Source organism: Indicator indicator, chromosome 15 (genome assembly GCF_027791375.1).
Source record: "Indicator indicator isolate 239-I01 chromosome 15, UM_Iind_1.1, whole genome shotgun sequence".
Taxonomy (NCBI): domain Eukaryota; kingdom Metazoa; phylum Chordata; class Aves; order Piciformes; family Indicatoridae; genus Indicator; species Indicator indicator.
In genome coordinates this window covers 13,366,605-13,391,783 of record NC_072024.1, presented here as the reverse complement: position 1 = coordinate 13,391,783, position 25,179 = coordinate 13,366,605, and the positions used below count along the sequence as shown (strand labels likewise).

At 37.8% G+C, this 25,179-nt stretch overlaps 1 protein-coding gene across 1 annotated transcript in view; it reads right to left on the bottom strand.

The window, feature by feature from the left end:
• EEFSEC (eukaryotic elongation factor, selenocysteine-tRNA specific) overlaps nt 1–25,179 on the bottom strand; it is a 124,526-nt gene that overhangs the window by 59,613 nt on the left and 39,734 nt on the right. The window contains exon 4 of the mRNA XM_054387378.1: nt 23,117–23,281. Coding sequence (XP_054243353.1) covers nt 23,117–23,281 — 165 coding nt within the window. The remainder of the gene's footprint in view (nt 1–23,116; nt 23,282–25,179) is intronic.

The following is a 25,179-nucleotide window of genomic DNA, read 5'->3' as shown; positions in this document are numbered from 1 at the left end:
GTCAGAAATAGCTCCAAGCTTGCAAATGACACCATGTGGCTTAGTAACCATTTTCTGATCTTCAGTATTTCTATTATTTGTCCATGGCTTCATTTTGCCTCCCAATGGAAGAGGGATACAGCACCTGGAGAAAAAGAAACTATTTCACATAGAACGAGTGTTTTAATTTTTAAGTGAGGTTTATAAGGGCATTCACCATATGACCAGTGTGGTGCTTATGTAATGCCATGTGCATGCTGTCAGATTTTATTTAATATACTGCTCCTCTTGATAAAGTAACACCATAGCCTGAAGAGTTTGCACTGCAACACTGGAATAAAGCAATATAAAAGGAGATACTAAAACCTCTTCAGCTTATTTCCTTTCACAGCATCTAAAAATATGGCTATGCACCCAGTAAATAAAGAAGCAGGTCAATGATCTTACTTTAATACTATAATTTAAATTTAAATTATACATATGCTATATTCATACACACCATCATAAATCAAAAATTAGAAAGTAAGATTAAGATTTTACACACAGACTAAATGACCTTCTGTGCCTATGCATTCTCCTGTAGCCTTTAAGTACATATAATCTCAAGTTTTTTCAACAGAACCTAACCCATCCCTATGTACAGGCTGCACAAAGCTCACTGAATAAGAAAACTACCCTATATTTTCTTCTCATGACTGAACTGCCCTGATTTCATTATTTATTGTAAACCATCAAATTCACACTGCATTGCATGTATGCTGTCTTATTGGAGCACTTATTTGGTAAACTCCAGCAATCTTGTCACCCATGTGATATAACATGGCGTTATGTCTTACTGCAGATCAGAAACTCAACTGCATCATTTGTCACAACCCAAATTCTCAAGAAAAACCCAATATCCAGGTTTATGACAGCAGATATCTGGTTGGGTTTTTTCCCCACAGTATTTATAATTTCATAGCAATTCTCTTCATTCACAGCAAAGCTTGCAATAGCCTTAACCACTCTTTTCTACTTTTACAATTTTCTACTTCCACCAAACCCCCCCAGCTTCCACATGAGAACATCGTGAGAGATGTTACTCAAGACTTATTGAAGTCATGACTCTTCCTGTCTACCACAGAAGGCAATCAGACTGGTCAAGCATGTTTTGCCTTTGCAGTATATCCTAGCAATTGTATGTTCTTAATAGGGTCTTTGGCTTCCACCCCTTCCATCTTCTATTCTTCCTTCACAAGAGGAACAATAAGAACACCAAGCCTCACCACACCTATTTTCACTCTACATTGCCTCTTCTAGATTTGGGTGAATTCATTCCCACAGGGCAGGACCACATGTTTTTTTAACCCTTGGTCAAAACAGTGTTACAGCCATACGTGTTGAATGCTGGGGGCTGCAGGTAGGGATGTGTGGAAAGAAAGCAGAAACCAGGCCCCCTTAATCTCCAAACAACTAATATCTCAAGCATCCTTAAAATTAAGTGGTACTGCTCATGCCATCTATCTCTGCAGGTGACAAAGTACACATTTAAAAAGTATAAAATGCCAGTAAGTGCAGCCAGCAAGTATCTAGGCAGAGAACGTCAGACCCATAGTAAAAATGTAACATAGAATAAGCTTAACATTTACATACCAATTAAAATTTGTGCAACTTATCAAAAAATTTCAATGAAACATTTTTCAAAGAAAAAAAAATCCAAAAAGAAGTCAAAACCAATGCAAATTGAGAGGTTTAAAAGAAAGGCTGTCTGAAATTTTCTTCCAACAGAATGAACTGAATTCTTTTTTCCACATAGATTTAGGTTTAGAACAATAATAGTACTTTTATCTGAAGACTTCAAAGTCACATGCAAGAGAATATATCACAGTAAACACAGGATAGAAGGTTTTATAGAAGAACTTCTACAGGGATTTCTTTTTCTTCTTCTTTATAAGAAAGTTGTTTACTACCAGTCTTTCTAAAGCACAAAAGGGAGGAGACTGTAGGGTAAAAGAAGCAAAACTTTTACGTGTTAGGAACATTTGGAGCTTTGTGAGGAGGCTGGTTTTGGTAGAATGTGTGACATGTAGCCCAATATGAGCAATATTATATCTCAAATAAAAATCAGCCCATGAATATACATAATCCAAAAGGTAATTCTCCCAATCTCTGAAATGTAATGGAGCCCCTCTAGATCACTGAGGCATGAATATTTACCGTATTCAGGCTTTACTGCTCTCGATCTGGGTTCAATTTTGCAAATTAAAATGAAGGTTCTGTGGATAGAGAGATTAAAGAAGACCATCCCAAAGCCTGCCTGTTTCCTTGGTGTGGTAGCAGTGATCTGGTTACCCTTCTGTTAGGTTATTTCTTTTTATTTAATGGAGTAGGTCAAATGCAATTGAGAGTGGAAAGAGGAGGTCATTATTGGGTCACAACCTTGGAGTTAAAGGCTCACTAAGGTAAACAAACACAGAGTGAACATAAAGCTGCATTTAAAAACAAAACCTGTAATGAAAAATAGTATTTTTTACTCTTTTCACTTCTATTTTGACAAGTTGAGGGAAAAATTAACAACAAAGTTCATTTGCTCATTTCTTCCTTGTGAACAACATTCTCCTGTCCCTTCTCTAAAGTAAGCTCATTAATAGAAGCTGTGATTCATACAAAATGAAACAAAGGTGATGAATAATTACTGAGAGATTTGGTAGACTTCATTAGCTGTAGCAAACATTAGCATTAATTGTGATGATTTGTATGTTTTTATGAAACATTGAGACTACAAACACAACAGCACTCACTCCAGTGCAAGGCAGCTAACAAGCAAACACACATACACACACCAGTACAAGCAAACACAAGCACGCACACCAGTACGAACCAAATTATATGGTACTGCTCCTAGTGAATTCCTTGCACTAATTACAATCCAAACAAAGGCTACCTCTGCTACAAGGAAAGAAAAAGGAATTACTACTAGACAAGTATTTTTTTGCAGTACTTCTTAATTTCTGAAATAAAGTTGTTACCCAGAAATCTTTATAACTTTTTCTTAAGGCAGGGTAATTTTCAGTGACAAAGAGTTCAACTAGTAAGCAATTTCTAATACTAGTCAGTAATAGTGATTGAGGTTAGACAAATAAATTTATGTCCTCTGCAAATACTACTACGCTATTGAAGGAACAAAGCAGTATACTGCAAAGCTTAATATAGAAAAACCAAAAAATACAAAGTTAAAAAATGAAGGTGTCATGTTTACAGTAGTGATTCTGATTAATCCATTCACATGCATCTGACAGAAGAATGAAGAGACTGCATCTTACAAAACTGGAAATAAAGCCAAAATGTAATGGTCATCAGGTAGGAAAGGCAGTATTTACAATATATGGGTACCATGAGATCTCTTATTAAAAATGAAATTCACACTTTTTTGCCTCTGAACTACATGCTGGTACCAAAGGGTTACTATGCTTTGAAACCTTCACCAATGGCTTTACTAACTTTTAATATTTTTCTTTCTGCTTTCTTAAAGGCCCCAGATGTGTTCTTGCAGATCAAAAGAGTTGAACTTATAAAGTTAAACGAAATCAAGGGCTTTTGTTCCAAGGCATCGTTGCTGAACTAATTATTCCTGGATGTTGTTTAATGAAATAGTGGTGCCATATATTAAAACAGTTAACAGGATGAGTTGTGTGAGTTATAGGAAAGGTCTGATCTGGGATTATAAATTTAAGGTTTTCTTCAAAGGAGATGAAACAAACTACTCAAAACTCCCCAGTCCTTTCTGTCACTGCAAGACTGAAATAAAGAAACCCAAAAATGTATGAAAGCTGAAATATCATTCTACATATTTACCCTTCCCTGAATGATAGAGAACTCAAGATGGGGGAGTTCAAAAAAACTCCTGAGATGCTTTGAGAAGGGGAAATGAAGAGCTAAATTATCCTATTCCCTGAATGCTACAAAGCACAAGTTAAAACTAACTCTGGTAAGATCTTAGGAGCAGCTTCATTGTAGATATACACGCACAACAGAAGAAAAGACTCCCATTTTAAACAACCCAATGCAAATAGTTACCAGAGCAATTATTAAGCATTAAGAGGGTAAGGAGGTGGGTTGGGTGAGATCAGGGATGGGAAGTTGCAGGTAAGCAAAAAACTATTCTAATACAAAATTATTATTAGAGTTGAATCTTTTACATTAGTCTACAGCCCTCAACTGCACCAGTATTTTTGGTAAAATGCTTATTAACTACACGTTTACCTCACTGAGAGAAACAAGACCCCCAAGATCCCTAAGGACATCTCCGACTGAGAAGGCAACTTTTTAGACCGATAGCTCTTACACATTTCAACAATAAACACTTCACTTCCCTACTGATAGTCTCCTCTGTGTTTGTATTTTACAGCCTGACACCAGCCAAGCCAACACTTGACACCTAATTAACAGGCCGAGGAGGTGGAGGTCCATATATTGATCACACTAAATGGGATTAGTATGAAATAAAAAGTTCAAAGGGTCTTGACCAAACCTCACCACAGCCCAGCTGTGACAGCTGCTATGAATTTGTGTATCCAGTGCCCCACATTTTTATTAAGAGGGGTCTGCTGCACAAGAGTATGCAGTAGCCTATGAGATCACTAAGGTTCACCTAACAATGTCAGGCTCTGTAACTGTAGTGAGTGACTGAGGAAAAAATCCTCTTGCTTGTTTGCATAGGTCTTTTTGATTAACTCATGAATAGGGTCCCTCACCTCTGATACAACAAGCACTTACAATGGATGTAGAGTTGTGACTTCTTTGTCTCTTAAGGATTTAACTTGCTATGGAAGAGTTGTACATTTTGGGGAAAAAAAAAAAAAACCAACAAGGTTGGATTATCATAAAAGAAATAATTCTTGATACGTGCTGCAAGCATACCTCATATATTCGGACAATGACAGCCAGGAGCTGTATTTGAATGTCAGAACTCCAAACTATTACCTTCTAAACACTTTCTATTTGCCTAAACCTTTCAGCTGTCATCAGGTGAACAAATATTTCTACATTTCACACATACCCTGCTCTTCTAGTGGCATTCCTACTGACATGGTTTTTTAAACTTTCATCAAGATCCATATAAAACTATCATTGACATATTACTGTATTTCTGAGTACCTGTGCAAATTCCCTTCTTTGAAACAGGCCACCTCATCCTCCAGGATCAAGTAACAGAAAAATGTAACACAAACATGGGAAACATGCTGCAACTCAGAGGAGAAAAAGCCCGTCGTGCAGAAATGTGCAAGTACCACTGTCACACAGTGAATGCTCAACAGGATTCTTTTGGCTAACAATGCTTACTAAAACAGTAAGGATAAACTATGAACAAAAGGCAATTTTGCCTTATTTTGGCTGCATTTTTAAAATTGGTTTGGTTTAGGATTCACTCATCAGAAAATTTTAAAAAATAATAAGAAAAATCTGCACTGGGATTCAACGCGCCAATGATAAGGAAATGGTCATCAGTCAGGAGGAAGAGATGGAAAATAGCTGTCCATGCAGAAATCCTTTATGGCAATACTGTACTAACTTAGGAACATTTAGGAATGGGTAATATTCATAGAACATATCTATTGTGTAAACTAAGAATCATTTACTGTGTAAACAATAAGAAATTGCAACTGTGGGCTTGAGAAATAAGAGGAGCAAACTAGTTGCAGTCTGTCTTGTCAGACACATAAGACAGCCTGAAAAGCGTGCACAAAGGATTTCCACTAAAAGCCACCGGGAGGAAGAGGATGGACACCTCCAAACAACCACCAAGAGACCCCCCACAGTATATAGTGAGGATGCATGCAGGAGATTTGATATGTACTGAAATCCGTTAACTAATATGAAGATCCTAATCACCTTTTAGAAAAATGACAATTACATATGAGATAAGCAGAGAGTCTCCGAATTTTATTGGCTTTGGGACTCTTAGGTGCAGTGATACTCTATGTGTCCAGCACTGAAATAAAAAGATGCCTGCTCCCTAACACCTCATTCTTGCCATATTCAGTGACAATTTTTGGCAAACCAGATGGGACAATGCTTTTGAGCCTTATCAGACCCTGGAATTGTGGACAGAGTCCAGCCAGCACCAAGGACTCACAGTAAGGACCCCGATCCCCAGACCAAAAAGACTCAGAGCAAAGACCACTGACTTGTGAGTATAAGGCATTCCTTTTCAGTTAGGGATGCTTGCCTGCCAGTTGCAGCAAAAAGCTGCACAGGCTTGGGTTAATTCCCAGGTAAGAAGGGTTAGAGTCCCCATTTGCTTTTGGAATATATGTTGAACATTACTGTGGTATTGGTAATTCTTGTTGTCTACGTTGTAATTCTTGTTGTTCTCCTTTGCTGTTGTGCTAAGACTGTATCTGCTTGTGTTCTTCCTTGTATTTAATATAGGTGATCTTTCTTAATCACAACAGCTAACTGTATGTAGTAATGATTAGGTGCATTACCTTGATATATGTTATTCTTGCTTGTTCTTCTGCTGTTATATATATAGAAAGATAAGTTTATTTTTTTTAACTTGGTATCTGTGTCCCCTGAGCTGATTCTGTCAATTGGCAATACATAAATTGGCCTTCACAGACAGGATATGAAATAAAAATGTCTTTGTTTTGGAAAAAAAAAAAAAAAAAGAAAAAAAAAGAGTCCAATGTTGCTACTGCAACTGATGATATTTTCAGGTAGGAACAATTTCCTTATCATTGAGATGTAACAGAGGATTTCAGTCAAAATGAAATTATGGGTATGATTGAACAGTTTCAACAAAAATCTGGGAGGGACCCAGTAATGTGAAAACAATTAATTGAATACTATAATATGTTGATTATGTGAACTGTAAATAATGTGGAAAATGTTAATAATGTGAAGATGTTCATTTTGGACTGAAATATGTTAGTGATGATAAATGAGCTTGAGTTAATTCCTGGGTAGCACCCAACAGAATCAGGGACGCAAATCTTTGTGATGATGCCAATAAATGATAACAACAACAATGCCACCAATGTGTGATATATGTGTGGTTCTCATAGGGAGGGTAATAACTGCCTTGTAAGGAGGGAGAAGGGGCACAGCCCCTGAACCATCCTCATCTCTTCTTGTGTTTTTATTTTTCCTGTATCCCACTCTGTCTCTATTTTCTACATGATGCTTGCAGTCTTTTGTGATTTGTTTGTTGTAGTTTTGTTTGGCGTGATTTGAGAATGGAGTAGCATGGGGGTGTAAATTTTGACATTTGTTTTGCAGTTAATTAGGCAAAGGTCTTTACTCAGACAACATAGCCTGCAAATTCTGTATTAAAGCTGCGTAAATTTTCATTGCTTTAGTGTTGCTTCAGTAATCACCATGAAACAAGGCTGCTTTTGACTGCTGGAAGCACCCCTGACACTGACTGGTCATAGTAAAATCCTTTCGCAGGGAAGAAACTGCAACTGCTGCCAGTCCAGTGTTGAGAAAAAAAATTAAAAATAAAACCCAAAATGCACATGAATCTGCATACATAATACTATTAAAACCATCATGACAATTTATAGTCCTGACTGAAGTGATGTATAAACTCTGCTGGAATTTGTTTCCAAGATAAGGCAGCAGAGAGAGCTCAGGAGTGTTAAAATTATATCTCCCCAGGGAGGACATGAAATAAAAGCCTGATGAAGTCCACAAATTGGAGAGTCTAACTAAAATATCAAATCTCACTTTTATACAAGATTTCAATTGACTAGAAAATAAAATAGGCTGCCTTTGAATTAGCAAAAGAGGCTATTCGAGGGGCTTTGGATTTACAGCCCATGCAAAAAGGAGAAAGCAACTAACATGCTGACATCTGTTCACAGTGGGCCCTCCAGGAATATGTCCCTGCCACTAGATATTATTTACAAAAATAACTAAATGGTATAAGGATTTTGTTTTATTGGTCCTGCATGACTAAGTTCACCTGTCCATCACAATAGTCCACTTGGAAAAGGTATTCTCATCTTTGCATAAATTTGTTGGTTTAGCTTCTCCATCGACCTTAGACATTCCAACGCACCTCTGTCATCCAAGAGACTGGGACCTGGAGCCACAAACCTCTCAAAGAAAAGTGGAAAGAACCACACAACGACCACCAGGGGACTGCCACAGTATATAATGAGGATGTGTGCAGGAGATTTACATATGTAAAGAAATTAATTAACTAATATGAATATGCTAATCACCTCTTAGAAAAATGATGAGTATGTATGAGATGTAAGCATATCTTCTCTGAATATGACTGGCTTTGGGACACTTAGGTGCAGTGATCCCCTATGTGTCCAGTGCTGAAATAAAGAGAAGCCTCCTCCCTAACACCTCCTTCAGCTTAGGGAGTTTTCTTGCCATATTTGGTAGCAATAGGTCATTTAATTGGAAGCTAAATGCAGTCCATGAAAGGACCTTAAAAATGGGCTTTCTGAGATTGCAACATGGATGGGCAAGAGAAATACCTGACAGCAGATCACTAACAATAGAAACTTGGTAAAAGTAGGGCAACATGGAAGCCTATGAAAGAAGAATAGACTGTTGAGGTTGGTGTGTAAAGGTATTTCAACAACAATCTGAATACTTGCTGCAGTACTGTAGCACACCAAACCCAGCTTTTCTTGCATTTCTCTCTTCTTCTCCTACCTATACCTCCTGCTAGATTTCTTTCCTGGCACAGTCTTTTACTCCCTGTCCTTTGGGTCTCACAGATGCAGCTTGCCCAGTCACACCTGCAGAGACTACCTTCATGGCAAATGACATTTCAAAATGCTACAAATAGGCTTCGAAATTAACATTCCAAGACTGGAAAATTTCACATGTCTCTGCTCTATCTGCAGTCAGGACTGGAAAACTGCAACTGTCACTCCTTCAGTCTTGAAAGCTAGAACCTTTTTCTTTTTAAATTAGAGTTAAAATTACATGTAATCTAAAGTGTGCAGGCCACAAGAAACTCTTTGAGATGACTGGATCCAGTCCAAAGGAAGCTTATCTAGCCTATCCACCAATGCAAACATTTTTCCTTATTCACTGTATTTAGGATATTTTTAAAGGGTTCTTTTGGTTTTAACTTTTGTTATTGTTGGGGAAGGGGGTTGGGTTTTTGTTGTTCTGTTTGGGGGTTTGTTTTTTGGTTTGGGTTTTCTGGGGGTTTGTTTTTGTTTCAGGGTTTGGGTTTGGCTTTTTTTTGGGGGGGGGGGGGAGGGTAGCATTTTTTGTTTGGTTGGTTTTGGGTGCGGGTTGCATGTTTATTGGAGTTTTTTTTGCCAGTATAGTTTTAACAGAGCCATCAGACTTATTTTAGAAGTACTTCCTCGTGACCAGACTTCCTCAGATTGCAGATTTTCTACTGTAGTCACCAGCTCTCACAGCTTCCATTCCTCTGAAGAATCAGAGGTACAGCTAGCATCAGAAGAGCATTTTAAAGGGAGACTAAAGGCAAGAACTTGCAATTGAAAACATGCACCATTAACACTAGGAAGTTACTGCTGCTTTTTTGCACAGTGCTTCTACTAAGGAGACACCACTGCACCAGCCACCACATCTATCGACTGTTCTTCGTTAGTCAGAACATTCTTGTCTCAAAAACTGAAACAGCACTTGCTCTTCTCATTAAGGGCAACGTTATGCAGAGGATACCAGCACTTTTCTCAATGCAAATTGATGCTGAACTTGGACTGTATGTTCAGAAGTCTCTTAAATAGAGCAAAAAGCACCGTGTTGTCCTATGTTAAAGTTTAATGCATCTTTTAGAATAAAGAGAATATGATGATCATATTCTACAGTAAATACAAATATAGAAGATACTCATTCACAATGAGACTGTGAGATTTGTTTATTTGCAATTTTAGGAGACTGGATGAAAATATAATTCAGGATGCAGCCTTCAAGACCTTATTTTATGAGGGTTTTTTACCCAATCAAAATAGTTTTGGAAGAAAAATAATTATAAAAATTGTATTCCATGCATATGTGTGTATATATATTATATATGTGTGTGTATATGTGTATTATATATATAGTATATATGTGTGTATATATATTATATACATGTGTGTGTGTATATAATATATATAATATGTGTGTGTGTGTGTGTGTGTATTTGGAATTGACTAGGTACCTTTAGGAAGAAAAACGTCTAACCAAAAAACCCTACAGCAAGCCAGGAGTGAATCTGAAGGTAAGAAGTCATCATGTCATTAAAAAAAAAAAAAAGTTGATGTTAGAAACTCTTGCAACTTACAACTAACACTGATTAGAGGAAATTATCAGCAAGCTGCTACAACTGCTTGAAGTTTTTTATCACTGACTTTCAACAGGAGTGGGGGGAATGATAATTCGAACAGATATGGCCAGAGATAAACCAAAAAATAAGAAAAGCTCTGAACCTGGCCAGCAAGCCAAGTTTCCAAAGACACTTGAAGCAGATGCATACTCCAAACTAAAGAGACCTAAGCTTCAAGCATCAGTAAAACAAAACTGAGGGAAAAAAAAAAAAAAAAAACAACCAGATACAGGCAGTACCTAAGCTTACATTTATATGCCACTTACTGCATGTTCAACATGTAACGTATGTAACATTTCACAAATCTTCAGAGGATTTAGAGAAGAATTTTTTTTTAATGAAGTTAAATAGTTAGACAAAATGGCTGCCACTGATCACTTAGTTTTCATCTTTCTTTAATAAAAGGCAAAACAACACTGTACCACTGGAATATTCTCTGTTCAGTCAGCACCATCATTTCTTGTGTCCCCTTTGGATATCATATTTTATTTTATAAATATGACGGGATTTTTTCTCATTTTTCCTGCAAAAAATAGGTACCACTTATTGCCTTTGTTTTTCTTTTCTTATTAAAGAGGGATAAATTGCACACTGTTTGGGAAACATTCCATCCCCTTATTTTTCTAAAGATATTATTTAAAATCCCCAAAGGATGTTAATATTTAACAAAAGCAAAGGGTTAGTCTATTAGAATATCAAGTCCAACATGTTATCTAAGGCAAAGGCTTATTTCAGTTGCTTCAGAAGAAAAACATGAAACCCCAGTACCTTACCAACAGTGCAATAATGAAAATGAGGTTGTAATGAATTCCAATCTAACTCTCAATAGTGGATTCCAATTACTGAGCTCACAGAAGAAGTAAAAATATTGACAAAATATAACAGTATTTTTTTCTCTCATCAAGTGGTGAACAATGCTGCAGAAAACCTTCTGCAGATGTAAATCTACAAAGAAAATCAGGTTCCCACTAAAACTTACTCTTTTTAGTCTTGTTAGACTCCCCAGTATACAAAAGTATGAGCTCTCACAGCACAGACACAAGGGAATGAAAAAATGATGTTAGTAAGGAGTTCAGCAGCAAATAAATAGCTTTGCTGTTATAAATTTCAGCAGAAACATTAGTTAAATTTAGTGGGCTTTGCAGTTTAATACACATTCAGCACAAGTAATTTTTCTACAAGGCTTTGGCTCCATCTGCTGACTTTTAATATTAAAAATAATTGATGAGGCTACCAACATTCATGCCTTTGGAACACTTAAGCCCTCTACCCTTTTGTAAGCGTAGTTCAAAAGGTACAATACCCCAAGTGTGTGGTCTAGTAATTTTTTCAGTTAAAATAATCTTGAAACAACAACACACCATCTGAGGAGAAGGTATTTGAGTGAGTCTGGAGTGCACAAGGGGTAAACAAACCTTACTTGGAAGACTGGCTGGACTCAGATTTAAGCAACAAGTATATATTTGGATGTTTATGTCTCAGACTCACCCAGCAATTAAGTCCAAATCTGAGAAGTGAGATTCTGAGCAGACTAATAAGAATTGAGGATCTATAACACAATCCTTGTGAGAGCTCTTCAGAGACATTTGCTCAACACCTGCTTGTGCCAGTTTCAGATTCTCTTATTTTCACCAAGACGTCTGTTTCACAGAAACTAAGATGTTACATTTATGAAGAAAAACAGGATTTTAAACTAAATTACTCTGAGGGTTCAAAAGCCTTAATATTTGCCTGTTCCAGCATTGATTTATTTTTTGTTATTGTAGAATTCTGATCATTATCAGGGCACTACAAACTCAAACTAGATAGAATTTCCACACAAAAAAACTGCACATGCGAAATGCATCTACTACGCTCTTTAAATATAGCAGAGGAAAGTCTCACACCCAAAACCAGAGTTGCAATATTTCATAGCTTTTTTTTTTTCCTCAGCTAAACAACTAAATCCATCCTTAAATAAAAGCAGTCTGATTTACAGGAACACCAAGCTCTCGTTATGTCTCTCAATTGAGCGGCAGCTGGGATCATCAGCAACTCTGATCATCTGTTTTCCTTTGTGACTAACTTTCTGCATCTGGATTAGAAAAATCTAACTACCTCCCACTCCCTCCCACCCCAACAACAACAAATAAGCAACCCAACACACTCAGCTTTCAAGACACCACATGCACTCTGGAAAATACTTTCCTCTTACCATCAACATAGGAGACAGTGTCAGCATCTCAAATCAAATCCCTCGTTACATCTGCTACATAGGAGAAAGATTTTGTTTAACTTCCCATTCACAGCTTCTGTATCAACCTACTGAAGTCTTAATATTTGACTTAAACACAGGTAAAAAACAACTGATGGAATCATTTTTGTGAGGGGATTTAAAATTTGGAGTTTTAACTGTGTTAAAGCCAAGATTAAAGAGAACCTGAACCAGATTCTAAAGCTTACTGTATCACAAAGGTTTGAAAAAAAAAGCTCATCTTCAATATCTTTGTAGAAAAAAAACCCACAACTTTTCTCAAATGAAAATATATGAAAAAAAAAAAAAAACAAACCACCACAAACTTTCATACAGAGCACATAGCACAGATACTTTAGTTTCCAAGAAGCTTCTTTTAAAGCTATTAAATGTCTATAATGTCCCCTTCAGAGCTGAGACTGAAGCTAAAAAATCCATTCTAAAAGCTATTAATTTCAGAAACTGGGGGGGAGGAACACAAAAAAAACCCACCAATCAAAAAACTACCAACCTCCCTCCCCCCCCTCCCCCCCAAAAAAAAGACACACAAAACAAACCAGTCCACATGAGTTCAAATTCTGAACAAAGATTCCCAAGAAATTTTGACAGTATATGAAACAGTAGGAAGATATAAGCTCTTTTCTACGTGGTCATGCACCAAATACAGGTATAGGTCCAACAGGTTTGAAACTATAGCTATGCAAAAGTTTACATCACAGAAAATCATCACCACACCATTTGAGATTTAGAGATGCGCTAAAGAAAATTTTAAAATATAATCACATTTAAACACAGATCTAATCATTCTCCATCTAGCAAGAAAACAAGCATGGAGACTGTAAAGCACGTTACACATTTATCAACATTTTAATCACATCAATGTATTCTCTCTGTCAAAGTCTATCTAAATCCTGACTCAAATAAAAAGCCCTGGCTGGTGTCAGTGTAGCTAGATGATACTGAACAAATGAAAGGTGGAATGAGAATTTCACTTCTGAGCTGATCCAAAGGGACCTTGTCCATCAGGGACAACAACAACATGATGTAAAACAAAAAGCAATAATGCAGTATTTTATCTGTAGGGTTACACTCACTATGCCAGAAAGCTTTAGCATTATGAATTCAAAATAACATTAACTCAGCCCACTACACATTGTGGATATCTAATGGTATGTTTTTACAACTGTTTGTAATGTAACATCAGATGGCCCAAGTCTTTCTTAGGAATCACACCATAACCACAAAACTATGCCCAAATGTTAATTTCTTTCTTCCCCACCCCTTTTAAGTCTGATGTAAAAACTTCTTTGTCCATATCTCTTTCAATATATGAATCTTGAAAATATCTTGCCACTAGTAACTTCCTGCCACTCTCAGACAAGGAATAAATAAAAATTTAAAAAAAAAAAAAAAACACAAGAAAAAGAAAAAGCACCACCAAAAGTGCTTTTGCTAATCCAAATTAAAATAAGATTTGTGTAAAAACTACAAAGCCTCTAAAGTTCCAAAAATTTAAATAAAGAAACATGAATAGCACTGTTACCTTCACACTCACATTTCTATGTTTCAATTAAACAACTGTCTTTCCTAAACATTACCTTTATTATCTCTATTCCTAACAGTAAATCTGAAGTCTGCAAAGGTTTTTCAATCCCCATAGATTCTAAAAGTGGGAACAGAGCCTGTGGTCTCTGAGAAGACAACAACATATCTGCTGTTTGCACATATCTGAACAGTGGATTTAAACATGAAGTTCAACAACCTGAATGAACAGAACGAGTGGACAGTGAAAGTGAAGACAAAAAACAAAGCAAGGACACAAGGAAGAGCAAAGACTTGAAAACATTGAACTTTTTGTACGACAAAAGTCTTTGACTACAAATGTATCTTAGAACTTTTGTCTAATCCGTCAATATTTACTGCAAGAAGAAAAAGGTTATTTGACCTTTCCTTGTGATTTCTAAAGTGTGAAATGCTCATTCTTGAATATGTATTCATTAGAGGAAAAAGGAAAAGAAACCAACTACATTTTATGACATATGCTTTCAAGCTAATCTTTACAACCATGATGAGCCTGGGAGTTTGTAGTTTTCATTTCAGACAGTAGCAAATGAAAAATCTCTATCTAGGCATTCATATCATGTTCATCACAGTACTATCTGGGCAGCTTACATAATTATATTATTCCAGCTGATACTGTAAATATTGGCTCTCTCTGGTATTACTTTTTCTTTCATTTCAAACTGCACCAGATATTATATTTTAAAGTTACAGGAATACACCAGTGGAGAGATGTATCTCACATTCAGTTTCAACAATACATGTTATTGTCACAGTATGTGACAACAGATTCAGGTGATGAGCTGAACAAACACTTGAAAAAGCCAAGTCTCATGTAGTTTTCACAGTAGTAACAAAGAATAAGATTTAGAGTTTTATAAATGGGGTCACCTCAGGAACATAGAGTACAAGGCATGAAACCCAGAGGACTTGCTATGGTGTTACAATAGTACTTCAAGAAAGCACTCTTGTAATGGAATAATTACAGATTCCCTAGGCACTTATGCACTGGTACATTTTCTTCTGTCTTTTGGTCAGATTTAGAAATTTATCTTCAGTAGTCTTGGTTAAATAATGTTTTCAGTATTCAGATCCCTTTTTTGCCAGTGTCCGGATCTGAGCAGAACTTTATAAAACTGCAGACTGTGGTTAGTTAATGCAGCACTTGCTGAATTGTTCTGCTTCTTAAAATCCTGATCAAACGTGGAATTGTCTGTAAATGGATGAACAAGGAAGAACAAAAAGTGACATTCCCTTCCTTTATTCCAGTTACTGAAATTTTGCCAAAGCCTCCAGCACTTGAACTTAAACATTCAAAACATGATAGTTACTCACTGCTCTGACTAAGCCTGCTCATGCTAACGTTACATTCACAGCAGGAATGCAGTGTTTACCATACAGGAGGCTACCTTTCCCATTACTGTTCAAGCATTCCACTAAGATTCCTGCTCAAACAGTATTTGACCATGCATGTGGGTCTGTTTTCAATTGAACTGGATTGAGAACAATTTTACCTGATAAATTAGAAGAAATTTTTTAAAAGTTATGACCTGGCAGCAGCGATGCTTAGGTTAACAGGTTATGCAAATACAAACCAGCCATCCTTTCCTTAAAAAAGTTACCATAAAGTTTAAACAAAGAGGCATTTGGATGAAAGTTGTGATTACTATAGCAATGTCCATCACCTTAGTTCTGCACTAATCACAGAAACATTGAGGTTGGATAATCCTGAACTTTAGGTACCCAATCCCAAAATGACAACACCTGATCACCAGAGCAGCAACTGTTCAACAGGAAACATGTTACCTAAGTCCAAGGATAACATGCATGTTTTTGTTCAGTTACATCCCAATTGTGGCTCAAACTTTGAATCTTTCTCCTCCTATATGTAGCTTACTGGGCCACTGCTTAGAGTGCCTACTTGAGATATGCTCCAGAACTCCTCTTCAAACTATAAATGCAAGACTTTTAGCCAGGGGAAAACAAGAGCTAGTATGTCCTCTAGAGGAGTTAGAACCTGCTGATTCCTGTTCAGAAAATGATACTGAAAGGATAGCACCATACAATGTTTAATCATGTCATGTCCTTTTTCTCTCATCAGATCCATTCTAGCTTCAGTCTACAGGGGGAAAAAGCTCAAAAATACCATCCCAAGTTTTCTAATCTGATCCTGACACAGGTTTGAAGCACTAGAGGTTTCAAAAGCCAAGATATACTTAAGGGAAAGGAAGCATACACTACTGCATTGTAACTCAAGATTGCAACAGCAGCTGAGAAAAAGAAGGGAGAAAATAATAAATGTTTCTCTGATCTATGGTGTAAGTGGAAAAACTCAATCACACTGAAGAGCAAATTTTGAGACTACAAAAGAAGCCAGAAATGAAGAAAGATGGAAACAGGAAAAAAACTAGAGTGAGCAATAAGGTAAACTAAAGCAATAGAGACAAATCTCAATGTCAGGTATAATCTCACTAGATGTTTGGTTTACTTTTCAACTTTGTTTTGGAGTTGCAAGCTTAGATATTTGTTTAAGTATGTCACCATACTGAAGCCAAATTGCTCACTAATATAACATACAAAAACATATTCTGTTTCTCCACTTGTACTCTTTTCTACTGGAGTATTTCCCAAGGAGTTACAGAATACTGAGCATCATAAACTATGCATGGAAATCACATCTGTCAGCAGCCTGCACTAGTCAGGAACACACACACTAATGTGGCACACTTGTGGGGAGAATGCCTACATGGGAGAGTGCATGCAGTCACTACTGAAACTATCACACTTCAGGGCCAAGGTTAACCTTAGAACAACTCTACCTGTGTAATTTTCCTGTCAGTCCACTGGTTCCCTCTTCTTCAGCTCAGTTTCTTTCCCACCTTGCATTTCTGTAAACATTTTCTTCAGCTTTTTTAACACTTGTCATGAAACAAACAATTTACTGAAATCTGTACAGAAAAAAAATGTAATTTATCTAGGAAAATCAGTCACTGTATCAAAAAAAAAAAAACAAACACAACCCAATGTTCAACTCTTGCAGTATTTTCATCTACTCAACAGATCCTGCCTTTCTTTTTAATTTTGAACCCCACTGAACAGTGCCCCAGTTCTTAGGCAATAATAGCTGTGTGTACTTTTTAAGTTAAGGCAAAATTATCTGTGTGGCAACAGCACAAAATACACACTTCAAACGATCTCATGCATTAACCACAACCAGTCAGTCTTGCAGATAACCCTGAACAAGCAAATCAGTATCACAGAAATACTAGGAGAGGTTTAAGTCTACCTTGGAGTACAGTACTGTTTCCAGCAGTACCACACTTCCAGGCAGAGCCCAGATCCCAAAGGGTCACTTGAAGACAGTTTAAGAGGATAGAAGCAATGTAAAAATTATACAGAGATCTTACTTTTGGGATCCCCTGTAGGAAGAAGCTTATGTGCTTTGGGTGATTTTTCCAAGCCATTAGAAGTCAATCTGTATCAAAACTCTCTCTAGCTGGCAGGGAGTCCAGGATATACCTGAAACTCCAAGAAAGCTACAGATAAATTTTAGTATTTCAGGAGTTAATTGGCCAGCACTGACTAGGCCACTTTCCTGCCTACAGAGATCACATTAGACACACAAGCTCCAAAAATACAGTGTATGGTTTGGATTAGCACTGCTCAGGTTGGCTGCTCTCCTCCTGGCTTCCTTCCCTTCTACACTGACCAAGTAGGGGGAGGCAACAAAAAAAAACCCACCACTTTAAAACCCCAAGATATTTTTTCCACCTCCATTTTTGTTATGTCTTATCCCTGGTCCTGAATAAAACAAACCTTAACACACAAAGTTCTTTAATTTGTTCCCCCTTTTTACTGTGGCTACACAAAAAAAAAAATTAAAAAAAATTTCACAAATTATATTAACTAAACCACTGTACTTCAGTAACAGAAAGTGAAAGAACAGCAACATACTGATTTTTTCCTGAGCATTTTTAATCCGGAGACCTTTTCAAGTCTAAAGTTAAACTCGAATTTTAGGGGTTTTTACATTTCAGTACAAGATTAAAATGGGTTCTGCTCTCCTGAGTCTTTGCGTTGGTTTGTTTGGGGGTCTTGGGGGGCTTTTTTTGTGGTTTTGGTTGGGCTTTTTTGAGGGCATGGTGTTGGTTGGGGTTTTTAAGCGTGAAGTAAAACAGAATTAAAACACAAACCCCAAAAAACCCATATAGTAGAAAGTTACAAAACCATACACCAAAAATGAGGGAACTGATCTTCAGAGAGAGCTCAGCATCTGCTACTCTTACCCTCTCAAGAGATTGAGCCAAAAAGATTTAGGAAATTTTTACTGCCAGATCTAAATTTCATTCCACAGGCACTGGATCAGATCTCTAATCCTTTACTTAACCACAAAGAACTGTGCTGAGGAGTTTAATTCTTCCAAAACAACTGATAACACCCTAAAAGTGGAAAGCAGAGTACTTTTTAGTATAAGCCAAATCCTGCATGTTTTGCTTTTAAGTAAATGCCACAGCAGATGCAAACCCAGTAGGATTCACACTGATGTTTTCTAGGAAAGGAGAAAATCTCAAAAAAACACAGCCCATGTTTTAGAAGTGGCAGACAATTAAAGGAACAGTTTATACTTGTACTGAATTAAGCCCTATGTATAATATTATGCATATATGTTTAATTTATTGATTCAGGATTTAAGATTCTTGTATTTTATCACCTGTGTATTTTAATAGGTATTACAGACTGCCTTTTCATGATTTTATCGGTCATGTTTAACTGATTCTTCTTCAACCCAATTTTCTCAACTGCCCTTCTTCACAGCATTTCAGTGAAAAGAAAGCCTTCAAGGTAAGGCAGAATTCTTCCCCAGCAGATGAACTGTAGCTAAATTTTAAACACTGTTTCTATAAGCACCAGGCACGAAAAACCCAGATGTCCAAAGAGCATTCAGCAATACTCTTAAACAATGCAGAAAGGAATCTACCTATTTCCAATGCAAAAAATCCCCGTCAAGATATCCTAAAATTTGGAAGGGGTAGAGGACGAGGTCCAAAGAACTCAAAACAATAACGATAAGAACTTAAATTTACCACGAAAAGTCCATATGGAAGTGTCTTTGTGATCCAATTCACAATTCAGTGGGGTTCTCTGGCAAGACACAACTGCTGAAGGTTGAGGTGGGTATAAATATTCCTCTTCTCTTCCAGTTGTAACAGCTCAACCACATCTAGCAGGCCAAAAAATCTGACTCTCTCTAAAGAGACACCTCCCAAGATCAGTCCAATGACTGGGTGTCATCATGATTTATTACATTAAAAAACTAACTTTGTACTACATTACATCAGATCCATTATTCAGCTTCCACACACAGCAGAAGTCCCCACATGATGCCCTAACAAGGAAACATCAAAGTAATCATCTACCACTAACAACTCCTCAACCTTTAAGGCGCTCAGGAACTTCAAACAAAATGCAGTATGAATTCCATATAGGCTCCAATGAAGCTATTAACCTCCACCAGTCATTCAGCTTGCACCAAACTTGCTCTAAATTTGTTTCTACTTCTAGTAAGACCTAAAAAAACCCAACAGTAGTCTTTGTGCTTGGCTGTCACATAACTGCTTTGTGGCACTTATTCACAGGTTAGGCAAGTCTGAGTCAAGACTTCCAGGATGGCCACATTTATATCCATTAACTGTGTACAATCTATCTCTGCCTCCTTGTTCAATTCAGATTTGACCTCTTCTATAATCTTCCACAACTCCCAAAAGAGTCCTCTTCTTATTAACCAACCTGGAACACTTTCTGTGCCCTAAAACATCTTTAAAGGAATATTAACATATTATCATCTGGTTTACCCAATCTTCCAGTATTTCTAATTTACTTGCAACTGAGCAATCCAAACCTAGAACCACAACCTCTGGACAGAAGGAAGACCACATACCATACAACATTTTTGTGTTACTTCATACATTGGAATAACGTTTGTTTGTTTTGAGACAACTAACTAAGAACATGAGTCCTGGTTCTTGCCTGTTTTGCCTTCTAAATAGCTGCTATTCTTAAGCAACTGTGACTGCTCACCTGGATAAGGAACACAAAGATACTTCTCCCCCCACTGAAAGAAATCCACCACTTCCCTTTTTAAATTAAAGCATGCTATAAAAATAACGTAGTAGCTCTAGAATTCAACATTCATGCTCACCTACACTAAATTGACTACAGAAAACACACTTAAGATAAATATTTTGAAGTCATTATTGCCGAACCTATCGGTAAAATAAAATTAATCTATATTGAAAAAAATCCTTACTATTAAAAGTCCAGGAACTTTTATGAAGCAGAAATAAAAACGTCATGGGTTGTTACAGTTTACAAAAAAAAAAAAAAATGGGAGACTGTAGAGATTGAAAGACCACCGAGATAATTTCAAAGGACTTTCAGAATTCTGCCAACCCTACACTTTTGCTGCAGAAATCCTAGGTTCATGCTCTTCCAGGTGGATTTTCAAGTGCTAGCGAGGAAATAGTACTAACTCAATTGGATAGTGAACTGTTTGCTGTGTCAAAGCCTTTTGCCAAACACATATATATAATCTTTCTTTTTGCTATATGGATAATCAACCCCAGATGGCAATTTACATAGGCAACAGCATAAAGGAATCCACGCACTGTTGGTGCTCTCAGCCTCAATCAGAGCAAGCATGGGCGTTTGAGAATGTCACTGTTTATTTTTAATTGCTGTGTCCCTCCTTTGTGCAGGTTCAAGCGGTCAAAGACGTCGAAGCCCATTAGTAGAACGGGAAGGTGATGCCACTTCATTTGGTGAGAGGTTCTTCAAATTTAAAAAGCAGCTGGTTTGTAATGTCCCTAAATGCCCAGTGGGCACCAGCTGTCAATCTCAGTTACCATAGGGTCAGGGCAAAAAAAGGTCAGAGAGAGTCATAAACCACAATGTGTTGTGAAATGTGCTTCCTCCATTACCTTCTAGGCCTGAGAAAGGTTTGACCTTTTGTAGGTATCCTAAGTGAACTCTGCATGATGCTAGCAGGGGTAAGTGCAACACACAACCCAAACTTACAAAAGTTGCTTCCTTTTACTGTGCCTTGTTTTCAATACCTGTACAATGTGAACATGAACATTCACAAACTGTTAGTGGCAAAAAACAAAGTGCAAACCTCTGCCCACCAGTACTACCACTCAGAGGTATGAGCACATCTATTTCACACCAGGTAGTGGAAGGATGAACTCACTCACAGTACTGAAAGTAACCAAGAACTCTGAGGAAAGTTGTTAATGCCATAAAGCTAAGTGATCTGGCTTCCCTATCCATTACTTGTTTATCTGCTGACTTGCCTTTCACTTCATTTGTTCCCTACAGTCACTTGGGAATACAGCACCGTTTAAAGTCTTGTTTAAAGCCTTCCTAGTGTCCTTGAAATCACCCATTTGCAATATACAAGTTTTGTCTTTTTCCCTTATATTTTTGTCATTTTCCCATTCACACAGATTTTCACAGAGCAGGCTAATTCCTAAATGTATTCCTCAAAAACATTCTTGGACTATAGATGAAGAGCTGAGAAGTCATATCCAGATATAATCTAGTTATGCATTCTTTCTTTGCAAGAAATAATTACCCTGCTCTGCCTCACTCCCATCTCCCAAAGCACAAAGCAAGAGGAAGTTTGGCCACAGCTATGCCAAAAGAAAACTGGTTATGACAGGCCACCATTGGGCAGAAGCCATTGCTCAGCACTCATCCGACTTGTACTCCTGTGTCCCCCTCTTGGATACCTTGTGCAGACAGGCCCAGGACAGCAAGCAGGACAACAGAAGAAGAAATGGTGACCAGAGGAAAAGTAGGAGAGGCTGAAGCTACAATTCCAGCAAAGCATAATCTCTGCAGGAATTGAAAGCCTGGCTCCCAGAAATGGTTGCATGCTGCCAATGAGAATATGGGCAGTGGGGAACACCACTGAGAAATCAGACATCATGGGGTCACTATCATGACAAATCATTCTTTTGCAAACAAGGTGACATAAACTAGTGAGACACAGGTATCACAGAAGAGGCAAATCAGCTATCAGCAAAATATGAGATGGAATCAGAATACCTCACTTCATTTGCCCATGAAGTATAGGTGAAAATGAGAAAGCAGCACGTTCACTCAATGAAAGAATACCCTTATAGTAACACAACTTGTAGGTAATGCTGACAGCACCAAAAGGGTCCCATCAATCAAAAGCTGCCTACTCTCAGAACGTAACCGGCTGCGTCTACTTTACATAGCAGCTGCAAAAGGCTCCATAAGTCTTGACTCATTTTGGGCAACTAATAAAAAAGGGAAAGTCAGAGCAGTCCAAATCAGCATCTGTGAAATAGGTTTCACCTGTACAAGCATAAAGTCAGCTTTTAAAGGATTAATATGTTTTATAGTGTAAAATAATAACAACAGTTAAGCAGTTCAAAGGTCACTAAAAGGCCTCTTGACTTTCTACAGGCTCTCTAAAAAACTCAATAGCAGCAAGCCACCTACTGCATCCCAGCAGTTCTCTCAGAACATGGTGACAACAAGTAAAGCCCCAGCAAACAAAAGGAATGTGCATCAACCACTTCAATGCCCTCCTGTAATTTCCTTCTCTTCCAGACAGCTTGAGAAGCCTACCTACTCAGATTCATTTGCAAGCCTTCTCATTGCAGCACATCTCAAATCAAAGCAACCTCTCTCAAACCTCATCTAATCCTTGGGCACATCCCATCTTGGAAACATACTCACCAGCTTTTCTGAATTTGAAAGTCTAACATGCTAATCTAGGTGAGTCTTCTCTCCTCTTCATTCAACTAAAACTGAGCAGGTAACTTTACTGGCTGCCTTGCTTAAAAATCACCAAGTCTCTTCTCTACAAAGTAGCTTGTAGTAGAGTACCAAAAAACCCCAAAGAGACAGACACTAAAAATAATGGAATAATTTCAGACTGGAAGAGAACACTGTCTTCTTTGTTGAAGGTCTCTTTCTATCAGAAAAACTGGGGGGACTGAAAATGAGAGACTCACCTTCAGGGCAGGAATCTCCACATTGTCACCAAGGCTAACAGAGCCAGAAAGAATAGTCCCTGTCATCACCGTGCCTTGACCCTTGATAGAGAAACAGTGGTCGACTGCCATAAGGAAGTTTCCTGAGGGGTCTCTTGATGGCAGGTAAGCCTGAGACTTCAGGACCTGATAAAAAAGAAAAAAGAAAAAAGATAAAAGCAGCACCATGCCTGGGTGAAAAGTCATGACAGCCAAACAGCAAAAGGAAGGCCAGTAGATGATTGATTGAACAAGCTTGCAGTTTTACTTATTTCAGCCATCTCCCAGCGAGCTTAGAACACGCCAATGTCAAATCAACTGCATGGGCCATAAAGGAGATGCACAGCAGCAGGAACAGTTTGATTTTCTTGCCTTAGAAAGATTTGGTGCTGCACATTTAGCTTGGTTAGCAAAAACTGCACTGTCGATGAAGCTGCTGCCAAACTCAATATAAACACTGCAGCAGAGCAAAGAGGAAAAAACCCAAAATCCTGTGCATCCGTGCGTGTCCCCTCCCTACCCCCACTCTCAAAAGTGCAATTTTGCAGTGCCTTTTGCTACTTCAGCTTTTTTGATTTTGTGAACATGAACTTACATACAGATATTAGTGCCTCATAAAGCCCATCCCTGCCTCCCTCCAAGAATATCTATTATACTGGGTTAAGTTTTCAAAGCTGACTTCCCCTCCAGATTTCTGTTAACACTTCCTGGAGGCTCAAACAATTAAGAAAAACTATTTTCTAGATAAATTCTCCAAGTTTAAGACTTCTGTTTTGCTGACAAATATTATGTTTCTGAAAATATATCATCATAATCAGATGACCTTAATTACAGAAGTGCAGTCATGCACCCAACAGTGCTTCAGAGGAACTGGTTCACCCCTGTCTCAAATCACTTCTCATCTCTGCCTCTAACATCAGCATATAAACTTGGCACTGCCTTTAATGTCTGCTTTTAAGGCCAGAAACTGCAGGTTAAGCCCAAGCTGTAATGGCAGAACAATGGAGAGAGTCTCTTATCAAGGACAGAAAGGACAATTCCTTGAAGCTCAATGACAGGGCTCACACAGCATTTGCCAGCTCTTCTAATATTAGGTCTCAGAGTTGGCAGAAACAGCTGCAACATGGATACTTCCTTCAAAGGTTTTAACCCTGGGGAACGTCCTACTAAATCTACCCAGAACCAGATGAAGGCAGAATTAATGACTTGCCTCTTTAGACATTGCTGTTCTTGCCAAGTCTGTTCCAAGGCTACACTACATCCCATCCCATGTCCATCTCAGGTCACATGTGTCTGGGAGATGGTATGACATTCAGTCCTTAGCAGTTGTGTGGAACATCTTGCCTTTGTACAAGCCAAGCTGACGTGATCCAGACATCTCCAGATTTTTGATGACTGGTGCTACACCTTAACTTCAGCAATTTACAAGTATTTTGAACGTGCAGTATCCAAACCAGACCTTGACAAGTCTGAAAAGAATTATGCCTTTGTTTGAGGACCAATTCCTGCTGCCTGCAAAGAACAGTGGCATACCTCCAGGGCAAAGATGCGACTTTTCCCTAAAGCTTATTCACAGAAAGGGTGGTAAGTGTACTTACAAGCTACAAACTGTTCTCATACATCTATTTTAAGTGTCCCACCTTTCCTTTTGACAGTGTAAGATTCATGCCAGATAATTTATCTTAACTTAGTTTTTTGGAAACTTGAGAATTACCTCCCAAAAAAAATCAGCAACCCCAAAAACAAACACATTGCTGGAACTAAAGATACCTGTGAAGGATCAGATTGTTTCATTTTCTCTTGTTCATATGGGTCTGATATAATGTTAGTCACACAATTATGTAGTTTTTTCCAAGCCTCCTTCCTCATTCAAGGCACAGGGTAAATCCAGGCCATGCTTTTGAACTTCAGCAGATGTGCAAAGCATGCAGTAAGCAAGGCAGGGTATCACTGAGAGAAACGGTTTCGTCATGAAAGCAGGTGGTGCTCCTCTAGAGAATGGATTCTACACATGCTTATGCCAGAGATCTCATGTATTGTTCTTC